The sequence below is a fragment of the Setaria viridis genome, chromosome 2, assembly GCF_005286985.2.
Source record: "Setaria viridis chromosome 2, Setaria_viridis_v4.0, whole genome shotgun sequence".
In the NCBI taxonomy this organism is placed as follows: Eukaryota; Viridiplantae; Streptophyta; class Magnoliopsida; order Poales; family Poaceae; genus Setaria; species Setaria viridis.
Window position 1 is genome coordinate 28,669,569 of NC_048264.2, and position 21,545 is coordinate 28,691,113.

Below are 21,545 nucleotides of genomic sequence, written 5' to 3' on the forward strand. Positions count from 1 at the left end.
TCAACAGGTTTGAAGCCTTCAAGACGTTCGGACGCCTGCGCTGCTGAAACAGCTGCTTGAGATGGCTGACCGCCTGCCTGACCGTGTCAAAATTGTGCTGCGACAGAAACCGCCTCCAGCCTCACAGTTTTGCAGCCGACTCCATAATGTTGGGACTCGGACGTCTACAATGGAGTAATGCATCTTTAATAGAAGGCTGACAATAGGCGTGAAAAAAGAGAGAAGAAAATACAGGTTCATGTCTCTGTAGTCTGTGGAACGCAAGAATTCCACACGTTCCAAACAAGGCTTTTAGTGTTTGCGAGCAAATACCGACATCCGCATGTACAGTGTCCAAGTGCTGCCGCGATGAACAATTGTAGCATTAGCATGCCTTCGTAGGGAAACAATGTAGAGCGAAACCCCCAAAAAAATCGATGAAACAAATGCTATGAACATGTTGAAGATTAACACCACTGCACAATAATGTGCATCCAAGATTCGGGAACGATCACGCTAACATGTCAGGGAGAAATGCTATGGAAGTCGTCATCCGTGTCGCTCTTCCGGAGCGCGCTGTCGAGAATGTGCTCGATCCTCGCCGCCACCTCGGCCATGGGAGGCCGCCGGTTGGCCCGATCGTCGGTGCACTCCGTGGCGAGCTGCAGCAGCCGCACCATCTCCTCCTCGACGCGCTCCTCGACGGCGATGCTGGCGTCGAACACCTCGGCCGTCCACTCCTCCTGCACCACCGTGCTCACCCACCGCGGCAGGTCCACGCCGTCGCTGCTCCCAGGCACCGAGTTCACCGGCGGCTTCCCCGTGAGCACCTCGAGGAGCAGCACGCCGAAGCTGTACACGTCGGCCTCCCGCGACGCCCTGCGCGGGTCGGCCGCCTCCGGGGCGCGGTACCCGGTGACGCGCTTGAGCGGCACGTGCGCGCCGACGAGTTGGAGGAGGCCGTGGTCGGTCACGTAGGCGCCGTTGCGCGCGCCGGTGACGAGGACGTTCGACGACTTGATGTTGCCGTGGCACGAGCGGGCGCCGGCGCCGTGGACGAACGCGACGCCGCGCGCCGCCGCCAGCGCGATGCGCGCCCGGGAGGTGAAGTCGAGCCGCGCGGGGCTCGCGCCGCCGTCGCGGCTGCCGTGGAGGAGGGAGCAGAGGCTGCCGGCGCCGACGAAGTCGTAGACGAGGAGCTTCTCCTCCCGGCTGTAGAAGTAAGCGCGGAGCGGCACCAGGTTCTCGTGCCGGAGCGCGCCGAGTGCGGTCACCCTGTCGCGGAACTCGCGCTCGGGGATCGGCGCCGACCGGAGACGCTTCACGGCCACGGTGGCGGCGCCACCCTCGAGCGTCGCGCGGTACGTCGTTCCCAGCCAGCCCTTCCCGATCACCTCGGCCGACGAGTGCAGCAGTGACTCCAGGTCGTAGAGAGTATCCGGCGCGGCTCCCAAGAACACCAGCTTCTTGGCGTTGCCAGCCGTGGCGTGCGACGACCGCTTCGTGGCGCTCTTGCCCATGCTCGCCACGGTGACCGATACCGGAGAGCCGTCGGCGTCGGCGTCGGCGTCGGCGTCAGCCGCCATCCCCGCGGACCTGTCAGCCTTTGTCCTCCGGCACCGGGAGCAGAGGAAGAAGAACACGGCGATCAAAACCAAGAACGCGACGAAGGCACCCGCAGCAATGCCGGCGATCGCACCAGTGGAGAGCTTTCCGCTCTTGCTACCGTGAGCAGCGGCCGGAGGGGGCGGTGATGGAGTAGGCGGCGGCGGCGGCGGCGGCGGCGACGGCGGGGTTGGGCACGGTCTTAGAGGGCTGTCACAGAGCCCTGTATCGCTGAAGGCGCTCGCGGGCCTGCCGGCGAGCGACGCGGGCACGGGGCCGGTGAGATTGGGGTTGTTCGACACGTTGAACAGCTGAAGGTTCTTGAGGTCAAGGCCCGCCGGCAGTGTACCGTTCAGGCTGTTGTTGTCCAAATACAGAGTAGCGAGCCGGGCGAGCTTGTTGAACTCCGGCGAGACCCCACCGGATAAGCGGTTGTTCGAGAGGTCGAGCCGCAGCAGCAGCTTTAGCCCGAAGAACCCCTCCGGTATCTCGCCGTCGAGCCGGTTGCCGTGGAGGTAGAGGTACCTGAGCTCCGCGCAGCTCCCGATGTCGGCGGGGATCCCGCCGGAGAGCGCGTTGAGGCGGAGAGACAGCGTCCGCAACGCCGTCAGGTTTCCGACCGTCCCGGGCGGCACCGCGCCGGCGAGGCTGGCCCCGGGGAGCTGCAGCGCGACGACGCGCGACCCGGACTGGTCGCACCCGACGCCGCGCCACCGGCACGGGGACGCCGCGGACGCGTCCCACGGGAGGCGCGGCCCCACCGCGGCCCGGAACGCGAGCAGCGCCGCCTGGTCAGCCGCGAGGTCCGGCGCGGCGCGGGGCGCGAGCGCGGCGCAGCACAGCGCTACGGCGAGGTGGACGTGGAAGGCACCGCGGGCGGCGCCGGCGCCGGACGCCCGCCGCATTGCCGGCACCGGGCGGCCGACGACGCGATTTCGGCGCGAGAGGCAGAGCTACGATACAACGGCTAGGTCCGCGCGGAGTGCCGCGACAGCGAGAATTAGCTGAGCGGAGAGGACGCTGTGGGCTCTATGGAGCTGATGTAGCCTCTACTACAAGGATCAACCGCGAGCGACGGCGGTGGTGACAGGGACGTGGCGGTGGAGGCTAGCGGCTGGGGCGTTGCAGGAAGGAAACGATACGGGATCGCGCGTTTAAATTGAACGCAATCCAGATGCACGCCGATGTGTTACAGCTCGGTCGATGGATTCTGTAGCTGATTGCAGCTCATCGGGGTTAGCTTAGGAAACACGGCGGCCGGGGCGCTTTCCATTTGGACGTCTCCGAAGGATCCGGGACGGCGTCTGCGGCACGGAGGGCTCGACGAGGTTTTCCTTTTCCCTGTGGAGTAGTAGTACCGAACTGCTGATCCATCCGCGTGTTCTTCGTTGGCTCTGATTAAAATTTTCCAGAGGCGTGCATGATACTGCGGCTACGCTTCTAGTTAGGAATTAGAATAGCAGTATTCTACGGCCCGGACGTGTGCGGACGTGCGCGCGCGGGTCGGGGGGAGTCAGCGCCTCAGCGGCACGGCGATCTCACATCTCGTCAGCCACTCAACCACATGGGACGGGACGTACGGGAGCCAGGGAACGTGACGGGTCATGGCGCGCGAGGCGCGACACGAGCACTGGCAGGATTGCGCATCTCACTCGCGCACCAATCAAACGTTTCGCTCGGGGCCGGATCGCCGGCGAGGAGCGGCGGTGGCGCGGCCGTCGCTCACCGCGTCGTACGGACGTGTCCCCGACGGGGTTTTATTGGTCAAGTCGTCACGCGCGCCATGTAAACGGGCTCGTCGCGTACGAGAGCTGAATGCGGCGGCGCACCGGCTGAGCCGCGGGCTGCTGGTCGTCGAGCTACACGGGGAAACGCGTCGGAGTGGCCTGCGCGCGGCTGATGGATGCTGGTGCGGTGAGAGTCAAACGGCCGGCGCCCCGGCGCGGCGAGACAGACTGAGCCGGTGAGGGAGGCGTAGGCGTGTCGCTGTTCCTTTACGTGCACAGCTATGCCTTCGGACTAGCCGCCTGGCCGCCTGGCGAGGAGAGGAGAGGAGGCTCGCATCGGGGCAGGCCACTCGTTCCCCGCCTTTGAACCGGTCTCCCATCGGCTGCGCGCTGCGCGGCTACCTCTCTGTTTCCTTCTTCAGGGCTGGCTCGGCGAGAGCGAGAGGCGTATCCAAACCCAAAGGCTGCGTCGTTGCTGTAACGGTCAACGGTCAGTTACCAGTTGGACACGAGTCGAGAGTAAAACCTCGCGATCCAAACAGGTAACGCCACAGTGCTTCGTGTGCATTACATGGGTTAATAATTTGAGAGATATAAATATTATTATTTATTAAAAAATTAGGGCTCATAAGCTAATAATGAAATCTGTTCATCTGCGCTCTCTCTTATTTGGACATAATACCTATAAAGAAATATAATTATGTTTATCTGGATGTGATGAACTTTATGCATTAATTACTCTGTACACTTTTTCGTCTACATTCATAATTCATCTCACTTGTGTACCACCTCATTATGTATTTGATGTATGTTTGTGCTTAAATAAATTCTTAGTTTGATATATATATATATATATTTAACATGAAAATCGACACATTCATCGTTTTCTTCATATATTTAAACATGGTCTATGTAGTGAACACGCATCATGCATATCTACTTATGTTAGTATTATCTATATTAACAATGATGGAAATATATAATGTAGAATCACGTAGTAGTATACTTTATAAAATCTTTTTTTATAATGACACACGTAGTTGATTTAGATTTAGATTTAGATTTAGGGTCATTATATATTATTTTTAATAATGTTAGATGTGGGTAACTAAGATGGAAATTTATGAGGTTAATTTAAATTATCTTTTACAAGGCTATTTTAAATTATTTTTATAATCTCGTAGGTGGATAACTTATATAAACATTAAGGGATTACTTAAGATTATATTCCATAATAACATAGATGGGATAATTTATATATTTAGGTGTTGTCGGTGTTTTATACTCGGCAACCTACCGGAGGGTATCCCAAGGTAGTAGATTGGTTGGTGGGGGATCGTCGGACCTGGAACTCGAAGGTAAAAGCGAGGACACAAGATACAGTTTTATATAGGTTAGAGCCGCCAGAGTAGCGTAATACCCTACATCCTATTTAGGGTGTTGTATGTTGCGCCCTACGCTTGGGTGTTGTTTGGTGTTGAGAATTTGATCCTCTGTTGTAGTTCTATGAGGTCTTGGCCTCTGTTGGTCTGAGCTGCCGATCTAGATACCCCTGTCCTCCTTTATATAGTCCAGGAGGTGGGATTACTGGTCAGTTACAAGGAGTCAGTTACAAGAAGGAGTCCTAGTAGGATTACATGGTCTGAATCCTAGTAGAATTATAGGAGAATTCTAGTAGGAGTACGCCTTCTTCCTTCCTTGCGGGTACTAGGGATCTATCCCCGACAAGACCCCAAGTACTTCATAGTCGAATGCAGCAGCCTTCGAGTACTTTTTAGATCCTCACCGAGTAGTTTTGGTGCTTTTCGAGTACTTTGTCTGGCTGAGTCTTCAAAATTCCTCAAAGCTACCATGAGGTTATGGTGTGCTCAAGTACTTGATGGTCTTGCTTTTGTAATCTTCATCTTTGGAATGTGATATGGAGGATGTCGGAAGTCGCACTCCATATAGAGTAGCCCCTAAGCCTTAGGTTGAATCGAAGAATCAGGCTGAGCGTTAATAAAATCTTAAATCTTCTTCTTTCATCTTGAAAATATCAATTGTTGAGTGTAGCTTATCAGTCCCCGAGCCTTGGAATGATTAAATAATCAATCCGAGGATCTTTAGTCTTCACGCCAGTCGTCTTTTGAGTAGTTTTGCGGCGTCCAGTCCCCAAGCTTATGCGCCAGGTGAGTTGTAGAAACCACATTGAGTAGTTATTTGGCGCTTAGCCCTTGAGCTTGGAAGCTAGCTTAGCCATTGGAGATATTCCGAGTAGTAACTGGCGCTTAGCCCCTGAGCCTGGGAGCTAGCACAGCCATTGGAGGTACATTGAGCGTCCTGGAGAGTCATCGCCGAAACTTGACTTGCAAAAAGAGATGCATATATTATGTAGCATATTTGTAGAATTTGGAACTACTAAAATTTATTCACTGATGAATATAATGTAAATATTGTGTGTCATGCTCTTGTTTCGGCCATATTTTTCCCGAGTAGTTAGCCTATTATGTTTAGGCTCTCAGTCCCTGTTTAGCCATTGCCACTGCATCTGAGATCTTTATCTCGTGTATGCATACTGGCACTGATGCTACGAAGATCTTTGTCTTGTGTCCTAGCATTTAGGCATGATAGAAGATTCAAGACTTTCACGAATTGAGGTGTTCTGCTCGAGTAGATTAACAACCGCTAAAATAAGACATTTAAAATAAGTAGTCGGCACATTCTTAAAAGACTGTGCGATTGCGCGTAAAGTAGTGACTTCTCTGCCTTTTGGCAAGGAGAGCGCGTGTTTGCCACGCATAAGATTTGTGCCTCACTAGGGTGTAGCCGTTGTGAGCCTCCAGCACTCTGTGCACCAAACTTCGTGGCAGATCCTCCTAATTCGGTGTACCCTGCCTGTGGCGGAGCTTCTGAAACTAAGTGCACCAAACCTATGGTGATAGCCTCCGTAATTTGGTGTACCAAGCCCATAGCTGTCGGTCAACATGCCCTAAGAGTAGTCGGCAAAGTGTATCTCTAAAGGTTTCCCGTCAAGAGGCGTACACAAATAAGTACTCGGCGCATTCACCAACCATGCTGAAAACAAGCCATAGAAAAATAATTAATAAAAAAGTGACTTAGCTTGATTCATGGACGATTGTCGATGAAGCCGCGATGGTTGTTGATGAAGCCGACTAGTCGAAGTTGATTCCGACTAGTTGTCAACAGTATGAGGCCCGCCCTCGACTTGTTTTCTAGTCGAGACGGGTAGTTGAAGTAGTCGTTAGCAAGCCGGCATAGACGTCTTCCTCTTATAGAAGTAGTTGATCGCATCGTCGGATATTTGTTGGTGTTGCCACGCAAGCTGAAGTCCTTCTGTTAGCTTTTTTTGGCGTGCGCATAGCTGAATACACCATTGATTTCCACCGCTAGAGGGAACAGCGGCAACTGTTTCTTTATTTTGATGCTTGACGTGCTTTTCCATCTCCGATCAACAAAGCTAGTCTCCGCTTCGGACTCGACTAAGAAAATCGATTCCCTGTAGGATTCCATCTTGACGTCGTCCAATTCTATTCCATCTCGATCTTGATGCTTGGAGACGATCAGCAGCATGTGAATTGCTCCACTCCGCACTCTATTTTGAATTCCAATTCGGCGAGAACAGATGCTATCTCGGAATTAGCCTGTCCGACAACTTCGTCCCGGACTTCGACGCAGTTGCACACCAAGTCGTCGATTGGATGGGAGAACAGTGTTCTTGTCTTGTAGAGTAGATTGATCTTGATGAGGTCCTTCAAGCTCGCCCAATGATCTCGACGATCACCCCTACCTGGCTCGCCATATGTCGGTGTTTTATACTCAGCAACCTACCAAGGGGTATCCTAAGGTAGTAGATTGGTTGGTGGGAGCTCATCGGACCTAAAATTTGAAGGTAAAAGTGAGGACACAAGACACAGATTTATACAGGTTCGGGCCGCCAGAGTAGCGTAATACTCTACGTCTTGTTTAGGGTGTTGTATATTGCGCCCTGCGTTTGGGTGTTGTTTGGTGTTGAGGATTTGGTCATCTATTGTAATTCTATGAGGTCTTAGCCTCTGTTGGTCTGAGCTACAGATCTAAGTACCCCTGCCTTCCTTTATATACTCCAAGGGGCAGGATTACTAGTAGGTTACAAGGAGGAGTTCTGGTCCTAGTAGGATTACTGGGGTATTCTAGTAGGAGTCCGTCTTCTTCCTTCCTTGCAGGTGCTAGGGATCTATCCCCGACAAGTGTTACTTTAGACTTTTTTCATAGTAATATTGGTGGAATTTTTTTAGAAAATATAATAAATCTAATAGCAATGATGAATGTTTCTTGTTTTTTGTTAGAATTTATCTTTTTCTCTCATATCAAGTATCATGAGGATTAGTATGAAGGATCGAACGAGTGTCCAATTAATATTTGAGTTGTTTCGTTCTTCTTATATGTCTATATGTACTCGTGGGAGCATATTTTTACGTGTTTAACTATCCATAAAGAGAAATTGACTATACTTCTACTTTTGTTGTAACCTTAATTTTTTGTTCTTTTTTTAATATATATATATATATAATTAGTAGGTGCTTACCCTGCTCCTGTTTCAAAAAAATGATGGCGTGGCTGAACTGACGAACTGAAATACGAACTCAACGCGGGAGAGGAAGAGAGATTTTACGTCACAAGAACATTGCAGCTTTTTTTGGTTTTCTTGATGCACATATTTGGGAAATAATAAACATGCATATTTGCCTCAACATCACGCCAGACGCCACGCCGCCCGTGGTGTGTGACGCGGCTTTCTTCCTGGCGTCGCCGGTGACGTGCCCGACAGGTGCTCCTTCAGCTAAATGCACTAGACACGGACCATGCCGTGGACAAGCACGCCTCTGGCCACATACAGGAGCCGTTGATCAAACAAACTACATGCAGGGCGACGACTAGGTTATCGCTACCAGGCCGTTGTTCGATAGGTTGAGCGCCAGAAGTTTCGGGAGGTCAAGGTCCGCCGGCAATGTGCCGTTCAGTCTGTTGTTCTGCAAATACAGAGCAACGAGCCTCCTGAGGTTGTTGAACTCCGGTGAGACACCACCGGATATTTGGTTGTTGGAGAGGTCGAGCCGCTGCAGCAACCTTAGCTCGAACAAGCCCTCCGGTATCTCTCCATCGAACCGGTTACCCTCGAGGTACAAGTACCTGAGCTCCGCGCAGTTACCGATGTCGGCGGGGATCCCGCCGGACAGTGCGTTGTGGCGGAGCGACAGTGTCCACAGCGCCGTCAGGTTCCCGATCGTCCCCGGCGGCACCGTGCCCACGAGCTTGACCCCGGGAAGCCTTAGCATGACGACGCGCGATCCGGCCTCATCGCACCCGACCCCGATCCAGCCGCACGGCGACGCCGCTGACGCGTCCCACGGGAGCCGCGGCACCACCGCGTCCCGGAACGCGAGCAGCGCCTCGCGGTCCGCCGCGAGGTCCGGCTTGGCGCGGGGGGCGAGCGAGCACCAGTACAGCGTGTCGAGGAGGAGGACGAGGGAGACCCCGCGGGCGGCGCCGGCGCCGGACGCCCGCCGCATCGCCGCCGGCACCGGCGGCTGACGAGCTGGGACGCAAGTTAAGCACCGCGTCGGGCGTCGCGGTATGAAGAGATCGACGAGGATTTTAGCTAGTGGAGTAGTAATAGTAGTACCGAACTGCTGATCAGTCATTCAGTCCGCATCTTCCTCGTTGGCTCCTAGTGTTAAATTTCCAACTGCGTGCGTGACACTGCGGCTACTCTTCCAGTACTCTAGATTTCTCGGTGTTCTAGGGCCGAACGTGTGCGGACGTGCGCGCGGGGGGCGCGGGAGAGCCAGAGGCACGACGACCGCCGACCACACATCGTCAGCCGCCACATTGCCGCTGTCGCGTGGTGGGAGTCAAACGGCCGGCGTTCGGCGAGCCAAAAGCTGGGCGGCGAGGAAGCCGTACGCGTGTCGCTCCGTGATCTTATTATCCTTACGTGCACAGCTACGCCGCCGGACTGGCTGACTGGCCAACTGGCTCCTGTGGCTCGCGTCGCGTCCGGCCACTCGTTCCCCGCGGCGCCCTTTGAACCGGTCTCCCGCATCGGCCGCGCGGCTGGTCCTGTTTCTTCCTTCAGCGCTCTCACTCGGTGACAGCGAGAAGGCGGCGTGTACGAACCTACAGAGGCCGAAGCTGCCTTGGCTGCGTCGTGCTGCAACGCAGCGGTCGGTCAACAACGATCACGATGACTCGCTTTGGACACCGAAGTCCAGAGGAAAACGTCGCAAGCCCAAAAACGCACGGGGGCTCCTATCGGAAGATATATAGATGGAGGCATAACTACAAGCTCAATAAGCCCACCAACACCCTTCTTTCTCCCACCGCCGGCCTCCCCCTTCTTCCTCCCACCGTCGCCCCGACCGGCAGCTGCCGCGCCCCTGCACCGACCGCCCACTGCTGCCCACTAGCTCGCCAACACGCCTCCCTCTTCTTCCTCCCACCGCCACCCTAGCCGGCGGCTGCCGCGCCGATTGCCCACCGACCACCGCCGCCCGCTCGCCCGCCCGTCCTAATCCCATGGGCATCCTCGCTCCCGCCGCCGGTCATCGACCCACAGGCCGTCCAACCCCGCTGACCGTGCGCGATAGCGCCACCTCGCCTCTGCCATCGGCCGAACTGCCGCCACCACCGGTCCTCCGGTGCCCCCAACCCTCTCCTCATCTATGGTCGCAGGCCATTAGAACTTCCACCTCGGTAACCCAAACCCTAACCCTAAGCCGCCGCCTCGACCACCAGCGGCGACACCTCCCACCCCCTCCATTCCCAAGTTGGGCCACGTGAGGGCGGGCCGTTGTGGGCTAGTTATTGGACTACTGTTGGGTTCTATCTTCCAGAAGATGGATAGGATTTCCCCACCAACCCCAGTCCGATGCCACAAATTGGGCCGACCCAAGTTAAGCGGCCCAAATCCAATCAGGCATTCAGGCCTTAACTTCTTTCCTCGGGCTCAAACGACCGATACGCCTGATGTAATCGTAGGATTTTGTCCTAAGAGTATAAAGTATCCATTCCAAGCTTGTTAAAAATTTTATTCTAGGTTTTACAAACTGAGTTTGCATAATTTATTCCATACACAATTTTTTCCCCACTAAGCCCCCCTGATTTGTTACGTACTTCGTACACCATAACGAAAAATTCTTGAAGTATTTTTCTAACATGGTATATGATGTCCTCTATCAGCTTGCTGTATTCCTGGTGACTTGTCAGACTCAGCACCCCCTTGGTATTCTACATATATTCTTGCATTTTACTACAGTTTATATTTGAAAATATTCGTTTTTATATTTGAAAATATTTTACCGTCCAGATCACGAAACTAAACTAAGTGCAATCCCAACCCATAATATCTATGGGTAGTGTATATGCTGCCATATTAGTAAGACGTCACTTGAGAAACTATATTTTATAACCCATAATTTTTTGACGTTGATCCTTAATAAATTCATCACCTCTCCTCTCCATCAATCATATTTATTCTTTATCTATCATGAAGACGCTATCCCCTTCTAATGCCAAGTTTGATAGTGTCATAGTGTATTGGTTCTCGACTTCTCGTGTTGATTGTTGGTCTCAAAGGGATTTGAGCACAACAGATGGAATGGGAAAAATACTTGTAATCTTGAAAACCATAAGTCCCCCTTACAACGGGGTTGGGCTCTCCTTTTACAGTGACTCCTAGACCATTTTACATCCTAAAAATATCCTTCCTTACCTACTACATTTCTAGGATATGCCGTACATAAAGGTTATTGGGGTAATGTGTACAAATTGAATTCTCCTACATAGTCACGCTTCTCATGCCTTCATGTAGTCACGCTTGTCATGCCTTTATGTAATCACGCTTCTCACACCTTTGTATCCTTAACCTTGAGACTTCTTCTCTGTGAGTCTTCAGCCTTACACCCTCAGCCTCGCGCTGAAAGAGCTCCTTAACCTCATGCCTTCAACCTTGAGCCCGAGATAGATGTCCAACCTCATGGCGTCTAGTTCAATTCCGATCCTGAGTAAAAAACAGAGTCAAAAGCTCGATGTTCAAGACTAGCTTCGAACACTCGAGGGTAAGTTAATTTATAACTTAGCCATCAACAATAACTGTTAGCTTCGAAGTTAAAGTAACAAGGAAGTTGCGAGGTTAACCGAGTTTATTCGTTGGTCCATAAGGTTAACTAAGTTTTATCTACTAACCCTGAACTTGCGAGGTTAGGAAGTTTCCGCCTACGAACGGCGCTCGAGGTTGTTCGATTTTTGGGTGATTCCCAACATTGATACTGGATCTTGCATGAGATCCAGTTTTCTTTTTCTCTTCATTCTCTCTTATTTAATATAGTGCTACGAAAGCTAAAAATTATATACCATAGAAACCATCCCAAGCGGAGGGATGGAACTGCTTAAAAGCAAATGTAAAAGCACCTAGTACGTTTCTGTCTGAAACGGGAATTGCCTGATTTGTACGGAAACCGAGTGGCGCTAGTCATGTGGAAGAAACCGTGGAACCCATCACATAGAGCAGCGGCCCTTTCGTCCTTGTGGACATGAGACCGTGAAAGCTACAAGTCAACCAAAAAATGAAGACGACGCGGCTGCATTGACAAAAAGTAGCTTCTGAAAAGAGCGTCATACTACAGAGCACCGTGGTTTCTTGCAGCAATTACTAGCATAACCGCCGTTGTTAGCTTCAATTTAATGCAGCTCCCAACTTGCACTAGTGACATGGAACCGTCCAGCGTCCTTATCCAAACAAATTTTCTACTGACCTTTTGCAGCTCCGGGTTGTTCTCACACCCTTCTTTCCTTGTCAAAAAAAATCTTACATTTCTTCTTTCTTTTTCCCTGCGTTTGAACGCATCCCTAGTTTGTTTTGCACTAAGAAAGCTCGGCTTCGATCTGTGTTCTGGACTCGATCTAGAGTGGTGGAGACGCCGTTCACTACCTTCGACATGAGAGAGGGTGTGACAGCGTCCGAGCAACGTGGACAGGTAACTCGTCAACTTTGTTTACCACACCGCCGGTTGGACGCCGATCGACCTCGCTCGAACAGAAATTGTTACCGCTGGAACAAGTCACACCTACTTAACGCTTGCTTCAATTCCACAAGTAGTTTCATCTCAACATCACGGGCAAGCAAGTCAAAGATCACAAAGTCTTATTTTATCCCAAGTTAATTAATTTCACCTTGACGTTGCGTAGAAGCCGAACCAGAGCCATCTCGACACGTACCCGGAGCTCTATCCCTGAGGATGGAGTAGGAAAAACGTCGGATCATATCGATGGTGAAAACTAGTGTAGAAAACGAAGATGAGGTACCTAGCTCAACCGTCTGGCGCCTAACCGTATCTACCATGCATCGTCAGCTGACAGAAAAAACGAGGTGAAATTAGACATCTCCGTCCACGACACGCGCTAGTCTGTTACATTCACAGGCACACGAAAAGTGTTTAGGAGTAAAGCCATGTGAAGCTTTTTTGGGTGCAGTCGGTTTCGATCAGTACGCGGAGGAGAGGTTTTGGGGGAGGCGTCGGTTCAGGTTGTTGCCTACCCCGATCGGTTACCTTGGTTGTTTCAGACGCCACGCGTTGGGAGCTCTCTTTCCCAGTGAACATGGAAATTAGGTGGAGCAGCAACCGGAACGAACTGCTCGTGACAGGGAAACGGAAGCCTTATCTCCTGCTGGTACTTCTTCACCTTCTTGAATCTTTGATCGTGGGCTAATCATATCTAGAACGTAACTCTCCACTAACTTTACACGATTTCAACTTTTAATTTTGTATGTAAATCTCCTCCAAAACTCATATAAGAAGAACACAAAAAGGATGTGTTTTGAACGATTTGCATCATCAACGCATAGATTGTTCTAGTTTCAGTTTCAACTCTTCAACAATTTTCGAAGCAAAATCCCAGTGCTCGTTACAAAGACGCGTCAAAAATCAACGGGAACGACGGACCGAGCGGAGCAGCAGCCATGGAATTTTGGGAAAAGAGGACCGGGAAAAATCTAGCGCAATTTAATTTCGTCCGTTGAAAGGCCTGGCCGCCTGGAGACGGTTCGCCGTGGCGTGGCGTCCCTTTCGTAACAGTTTCCACGACTGCTAGGAAGCCACCCCACGTTTCCTCCCCGCAGCGGCCGGGTCACTTTCCTGCCAAAAAATCGAGTGATTCAGAAGCCAAACCCAAGCCTCACAGCTCCTCTTCCCTGAGTTCCCTCTTCTCTCTGCTCAACCGCTATATATATATATACCGAGACACCGAGTCACCAAGCGATCGAGTCATCATTCATTTGTAGCCGGCGACCAGTTCAGCAAAACCTCCGTGTTCATGGCGAGGTCGCCGTTCGTTCCGATGGAGGCGAGGGAGCAAGCGGGCACCGGAGGGGGAGCAGAGGCGGGCAAGGGCCAGGCGCCCCACCAGGCCCGGGAGGAGGAGCAGGAGGCGGCGGTGCTGCTGGTGCACAGCCAGGTGCGGCGGATCAAGCGGGAGGACGAGGAGATCAGGGAGCGCCTCCTCAAGCTGCGGCTGCTGGAGACCAGGCCCGCCGGCGGCTTCGTCTGCGACCCCGTGGCGTGGCGGGCCTCCCGCTCGCTCTCGCCGCTCCGCCGCGCCGGGAACGGCATCCCCGTGGGCGACTGATCGAGCGTAGCAGGAGTAGCTCGAGTTTCCTGAGAAGCTGCAGTTACCAGCAGCTAGCAGCCTGTTGTAGATAGATACCTAGCCACCTAGTCATCGTGCCTGTCCATGTTCTCGTGTACGTTCATGGGATCGGAGCTTAAGTAGATGGCGGTAAGGGTGATGGCAGCGTCACCATGTTTGGTACTCCGTAGCAGTAGCATGCTCTGTTCTGTCTCCTCTTGTTCTTTGTATATATGAGAAGAGTAGTTTTTACCATGTCTGGTGTTGTGTTCTACCTGGTCACCATGTTCCGACCATCATGTTCTCGAATCAGTTCTTGGCTTCTTGCTCCATGTCGCGCCGCTTGGCTTGGCCATAAAGTAGATATTTGCACACGGATAATCTTCAATCTTCAGAGCTCAAATTGCAATTCAGTCGCAATCCAGTCCGTGTTCCAACAGTAGCAGAGAAGCCGCCACGACACGAATGAGGTTGCAGAGTTGACAAGCAACTTGGGACTTCGTCGACTCGTCGTGTACGTAAGCCGATTTGGTACCGACGCACGTGGCCGAGCCTGACCGTACCCTTGGACGCCGGCGTGGCGCAACCGGCTTGCAATAATTCAACCGGTTTTCCACCTGGATGCGGCGGCGAGGGGAGGACTCGGACTCCATCTGCCTGGCGGCCTCCACGTCGCGGGCAGAGAAGATGGAAGAACGATCTGCCTGGCCCCGCGCGTCGACGTCGAAGAGATGATGATTGGGGGCACTTAGGTATCCAGCGATCCAGGATCGCCCTATCATCTTGGTGGTGTGGTCTCTGCCTCCCCGGGACACCGAGAAAAGAAATATCGCCGGCTCTCGTTCGGTTAGCTTCAATGGGGATTGGGGAGTGAGAAATATCCGTGGCCAATTTGTCACGTTCCTGCACGTGCGTCAAGGGAGGGAATATGACTATACGAGTGTAGCGTAGCGAGGCCATTTGGAACCTTCAAGTATGGGGATTCAGTTCTTACCACGTCTGGATTCAAGAAGAAGCAGGGCTCGGAGACTGGGAACGACGAAGCCGAAATCGTTTCGTTTGGAGCTGGAACGCGTGGCAACCAAGAAGGTGACCGGTGACCCCGGCCGTTGACCACATAATTCCTTGTCCCAGGACAACTCGTCGAGCATGTTGCGAGCCGTGTGCGGCGCTGCAGGCGCGTAGCGTAGGCAGTCCGAGATCCAGGGCCTCTCGCAGATTTCATCGAACAACTGCCTGGCTTGCAACTCCAGTGCGCCCCGTCTGAGTGGTAATACTCGTACTCGAGTGTGCGACAGCGAATAGCCCCGGTCACTGCAGCCTGCAGGTGGGCCTCATGGACTCGCACCTTAATTCGGAACGGGAGCACTAGGGTTCTCATGGCCTCCGGGCTTGGAAAAGGCTGGGATGGCGGGCGGGTTGCAGAGACGGCGCTGCGAGACGACGGCGGCTGGCGGTGGGGAGGTAATGTATTATCGGGGGCTCGTTTGCCACATAGGAGCTATGGCTTAGAAGCCCATTAAAGCCCATCGCACAGCCCACGGCCTAGCAGCCACACAATTTTCCAATTTACTTGCTCACGGGCCTAGTAGCAGGAGGCATCAACTACGGGGTGCGGCCAGCAGCAACAGGAGGCCAGCACAGGAGGGTGTGCACGCTTACAGGGTAGGTAACGTGCGCTGTTACTTTTACGAAAGATCTTGTGACCTCGTATATTCAAAATAACAAAACTAGTATACTCAACATTTTAAATATTAAATTCAACATTCTTTCATACTAAGTTCAACATTTAAAATAAACTAGTTCAACATTTGATATGAAAATGTTGAAAGTTCAATTTTTTTAAAAAGGTGAAATATATTCATATTGGATCTCATTATGTTACATTAATTCTCAACAATATAATGGTTCAAACGTATTTAATAATGAATTTACGGGAGAAACAGTAGTTTGAAGTTTGCAATAAAAAAAACACCCACCAACTAGCAACCAGGCCTTGTCGGTCAATCCGCTGCGCATGCCTGCATGCCTGCTCCATCTTCGGCTGCTGTGCGGTTGAGAAAGGATCGTACGAATTTCAAACATTGGAAGCTAACAAAACAACTACCGGAAGAGGATTACCGTGTATTATCAGCGACCAGATTAGCTTGGCAGAGAGGTGGCGACAGTGGAGCTTCAGTGGGCCTTCCGTGGTACCCTCCCGCGTGTTTGGTTGGACTCGAGAATTGGACGAGGGGGCCCATTGAGATTTCAATTTGGACTGTTTCGTCCTTGGGACCCAAAAAAATCTACAAGCGCGAAGGAAGAAGGTTCAACACGTAAGGCCGTTCCAATTCCACGGTGGGCTGGGCCTTCTGTAGTAATTAGATCGATCGCGATCCATTCTTATGTGGGCTAGGCCTAAAGGTTGCGAAGTCACCTGGCTGGGCCTCCATATTGCTATTCATCCCCAGGACCAATTTTTTGGTTGTCGAAATGTTCTGGCCCGCGACGAGTGCCTTTCCAGTCCGATTGTACTGTATCTAGATGCGCCTTGCAGGAGAGAGAAAAAAAAACTCACCAATGGCTGCCTCTGCTCTGTCAGTCGTCGCAGCGAGCCAGCGAAGTAGCGAACGACGCAACTCAAACCGTCTCGTGCGGCGTCTCTCTACTAGCCGGTCGCCGGCCACCCGGGACACGCTTTGTCGCGGTGGCCCGGCGTACGGGTTGTACCTCGGCACCTCGCCGTCGGGCGCGACCATCCACCGAGGTATGCTCGCTCGTGTGCCTGCTCTGCCCACGTAGACATTGTAGGTAGGGTGTTTGTTGTAATCCCTGTGGCATGCGATTGTTCCCCTTAGAGCTTAGAGCACGCCGTAGCGGATAGTTACATCTTACAAGGATGGGTGGATGAACTGAATAATCAGCAATGTTTGCAAATGACTCCTACTATACTAGTAGTATCGATTTTGAAGATTTACGGATGTAACGATTCTATATGTAGGCAGTCACAGACATCGGCTTTCATGTTCTCTTGGCCTCTTGGGCAATAATAATTCAGCCCATTTTGTTGTTTCCTTCTCTACCACTAATCAGACTTGGCCCACCAGATCTCTTCCTGCCTGTCCAATTGACTAGAGACAACTTTTTTAACTGTCCATTACCAGCGATGGCTGATTAATTTAGTCAAGATGTGGAACTACAGCTGTACAAAGTGAACTACCTATATTCTTTCGTCCATGGTGAGTCCTGAAACGTCATTGTCTTGCACCTATCTGTTTATACTATGCTTGCTAGGAATGAAGAAAAGATATTAACATCCAGCAAAGGGAAATGAAACCTTTCTTCTCACGAACTGATGCTGTATTTTGCTTGCTTGATTAGTTAGTGGTCACTCGTCACGTGTGAATGAAGGGACTGATTTGTATCTTTTGAAATAGTTTACAAAGAAAACTGTTAAATGGTCATACAAATTGAAGTCCTTGTTACTATTGTTTGTAAGACTACAGCGCTCTTGCTTTTTACAACCAAGGGCTGAAGATGCGCATCTTGTAGATATTTTTGTGTCCTTTGTGCACAAATGTGGGGGCTGGTCTTTGTACTTGGGACACGTTTAGGTTATTTAGCAGCCCTTTTATCTTGAGTACAAAGTTCCACTTGCTATCAGTTTACTTTGTCGCATATTTGAACGAGTTTGATAACCTCACATATATCCCCTCTTTTTTACTCTATGCATGACGTCTTAACAGCCATAGGTAACTTCTTGCATAATCCTTTTTGTTTGGATACAGCTGTCATTAAAAGAATGGGCCACTGAGTGCTTATTTTGCTTCGTGGACCAGTAGTAACGCAATTTGCGTAGGATCAAAGCCCTCTAATCTAATCTAGCTATCAGAGGGGGTGAATGATATCACAAATCACAGCAGAAAACTTTTCACCCTGAAAATAGATTCTAGACACTCCACTAAATCGTGTGTCGTTCTTAGACAGTAACTCCTATTTACGTGAAACTTTACCAGAAAACAATTTGTGAAATTATGAAGCTAACACAATAAGAATCGCGTCAATTGGAGGTCTAGAACTCGAGATATAAATAAAACAAGCAGATTGTGTCGGATGATGTCGCGAATTAGCCAAGCCCTAATTTCTAGATTAAACAAAAACTATTTAGGGCTAACCAACTAAACCTTGCAGATCAACAACTTGATACGCTAGCATGGTTTTGGATGGATCAAAACAAGTGTAATCACGATGAGTAAGAAATCAATGTAGACCCAAAACCGTAAACATGAACGAACAAGCAAAGCAATAAGCGGAGAGGAGAACGAGATTACTAACACATCAATTTACTAAACTTGATCTTTATTCCATCAAAGATGTGTTCAAAAGATGCTTACACAAGCATCCATAAAAAATCTCAATGAGTTTTTATCCCTAGGAAAACAGAAACGCCGCTGTCGTCGTCGTCGTCTGTCAAAAACCCTCGACCGTCACACCAAACCAACGAGTCTCCTCTTCCTTTTATTTCGAGGCCAACCCTGAACCTAATCCGAGCGCTGGTCATACCAACCAGCAGAACCATGCACAAGCCTCCGTGTGCATGCAGGCCAACAGGGCCTTCTCCTTCTCCTATTCCGCTTCAGAATAGCCCAATACCATCCCGTGTCCAACATGGACACGCAGCTGACCTCCCGGCCAACAATAAGCTGCTAATCAACTAGCTAACATGCAAGCTAATTAATTAGCCAAAACACACGCTGCATGCATGCAACACATGCACATGCATGCAAGCACCAAACACCACGCACATGTCCGGCATCACTAGCCCAGTCATGCACCTCTGATCCACGACCACGCCATCCGCGCCACATCTCGCCATGACGTTATCTTCCATCGCTCACGCTTTCACGCACTCCTTGCGTACTCACGTGCAACGATCATCAACCACACAGCATCTCCAATACCGCGCTACCTTCATATGCACCATTCTCTAGCCTGAACATCCCGCATGACATCCTTAACCAATAAGACCTCAGTTTGTCCATGAACTTAGTCTTGAAACCTCGGTTCCTTCTGAACTTAGTTCCAGTCCATCACCGACCACGCTCCGCCTCAAGCAATGCCTGCACATGAAACACACGCAATCGCGTACGAGCACAAGTCTACGACTTGACTAAAGATCAGTCCATACAACACCACTCGCACGAGTGTGTCACATCAATATCAAAGCCATCCACGCTACCACGAGCAAAAATGACATGCTACCACGAGCACATCACCCTATGCCAATTATGCTAATCACTTTGCAATGCCAATTTCAATATAAACCAATTTTTCATCACGCATGATCTCACAAATTCTATATGTTGATTTCGCTTTCAGACAGTTGATTCAACCATCTAGGATTTCAACTCCTTGAATGTTTCACTCTTTTCTCCTCAGGTCTAGCGACTTTGACCTGAGGTACAATTTTTCGAATGCAATAGGAAGGTTAGGTGTACCTGCTTATTCATACTTGGGTAACGTTTCAGGAATTCAGGAAAATACAGGTATGCTGACCGAGTGCAGAGGCTAGTGCTTGACCTGCCTGCTGTGACTATTCTGCGCACAGTCTTGGGTCCCCAAAACACAATTATGAGCAGGCCATGATGTGAGAATTGAGAAACATGCAAGTAGTATGGGACCGTTTCCACAGCCCAGCCAACTTGTATGGCAGCAATGTTCAGAGTTTGCTATTGGAGTATTAGTTTGGAAGCAGGTTATCTGAATTCTGAAGCACCTGCTCTTTTGTAGCGATGAATTATATCAAACATACTGCACTGTGCACTGTTGGATTTTGTGAGATTAGCACTGCACAATGAGGATGGTATCTATGACTGAATAAACAGGTTGACTTCTTTGAGTGGATGCAGACTTTGTGGACTTTCAGTCAGCAATTGCTTCTCATGAGAGCATCAGATGGATGTCCATTGCCAAAATGTGAACATGATGATAGTAGGGAGATTCCAGCATGATATGCCGCCATTCTCCAACGCCAAACAATTACTTTTCTCATTGTACAATTTATGAACATGGTGTTGAGGATTGTTCAGATTATGAGCAATCAGTCTCCAGTACCGAGTAGATGACTGCGGCGGTTCCCATTCTTCATTGATGGACGCAAAACTAATTTTCCGAGAATTATTCGGAATCTGTGTTGAGTGCAAGGATACACAACAAGCGGAGCAGAATTTGAACAGAACAAAAGGTTTCAGCCAAAATTCCCTGCGACCTCATCGCGTTCCTATGATTAATGCCAAGTCATGCTTTTACTGATCGATCGAGATGTTACATAGGAGAGCACAACCCAAAGTGGTGTGACAAGAACCACCCTTTTGAGACTTTGTGCTAATGTCTTTATTAAGAGAAAAGTATGGCTGATCAGCGCACGATTGACAAAAAGGTGAAGGAAACCTCGGTTGGCAGTCAGAGCTGAAAGAATGAAAGTGCAAAAAGGAGGACATCAAGAAACGATCCTACACCACCTCATCAGTGGATTATAAGGCAAGTACAAGGTTGTTTGAGCTTCGAAACGTCCAATGTCATCTCCATGCCATGAAGTGAAGGGAACTTTTGAACTCGGAGTCTGGAGACAAATTTACGGCAGTTCAGATTTCCATTCCGCACTTCACTGCCGTTCAGGAAAAAAAAAAGAGAACTGCACTTGAGATTCATCATTCCTGTAAATGACCAACCGTGGTGTAAACTCATGCTTTTTTCATGGAGACAGTTCACTAGCAGCAAGATCATGTGATGCATGATCTGCAACTTGGTAATTCTTCAGTTCGCACAAAAATTTTCAAATGATAGATCATAGATGTGTTGCTTTTGAGCTGGCAGAGTGAATAAGCAAAAGTAGCGGTGGTTGTTTGGATATGGTCAAAGGGTTGCCTTCTTGTATGGCTTCTTACTTTATGGAGGCACAGAATCTTTGGAGTTCAGTTGCACTTTCTTCATTTCACAATATGTTTTATGTCACCACCAATGTCAGAACCATCTGGAAGAAGACTGGAATTTCATGACACTGGCCGCAGCAACATACGGCGAAGGCACGCATTAGTCATGTGGATTGATCGAGGACACTTACAATAGTCATGTTTGTCGATTTACGGCACTTACAATTTGCAACGTGGTTAATTTTTTTAATAAAAGCAACGTGCTTAATTCTTCTGAGTAATAGTATACTCCTGCACTGACCGCAATCGTCTATGCTTGTTTTCTGAAGTTTCTTGCTTGCAAGACCTCTTCAAGTTCAGAGTTCAGACTATAGTTTCAGAGATGGATAAGAAATGATGTGGTAAAGGCATGTGCTTTTGAGTGGGGGCTGGGGTGGGGGGGATGGAGAGATCAGATGCAATCATGTCTTGCTCGAAAAGTCAGTCAACAGACGAGCTGATCGTTCGACGTAGTTGAATTCTTGAGTAGATGATTACTGTATGATGGGTTAGCTTTTCTGATTAAGTGTTATGTTTGTTAAATTTCAAAACGTGTTCAAATTAATAGTTTGACATTCTTTGGGAGCTCAGCTGATACAGGTCATAATTGTGGCATATG

General features: G+C 50.1%; 2 protein-coding genes across 2 annotated transcripts; one reads left to right on the forward strand and one right to left on the reverse strand.

Moving 5' to 3' along the window:
* Positions 1-209: 209 nt before the first annotated feature.
* Positions 210-3,116, reverse strand: LOC117843141 (probable inactive receptor kinase At1g48480). Its single transcript, XM_034723702.2, has one exon. It carries the CDS (start codon positions 2,487-2,489, stop codon positions 504-506), a length of 1,986 nt encoding a protein of 661 aa, XP_034579593.1. The 5' UTR covers positions 2,490-3,116; the 3' UTR covers positions 210-503.
* Positions 3,117-13,586: 10,470 nt separating this feature from the next.
* On the forward strand, positions 13,587-14,228 carry LOC117842732 (uncharacterized). The gene has a single exon (XM_034723235.2). It carries the CDS (start codon positions 13,662-13,664, stop codon positions 13,971-13,973), a length of 312 nt encoding a protein of 103 aa, XP_034579126.1. The 5' UTR covers positions 13,587-13,661; the 3' UTR covers positions 13,974-14,228.
* The last annotated feature ends 7,317 nt before the right edge of the window (positions 14,229-21,545 follow it).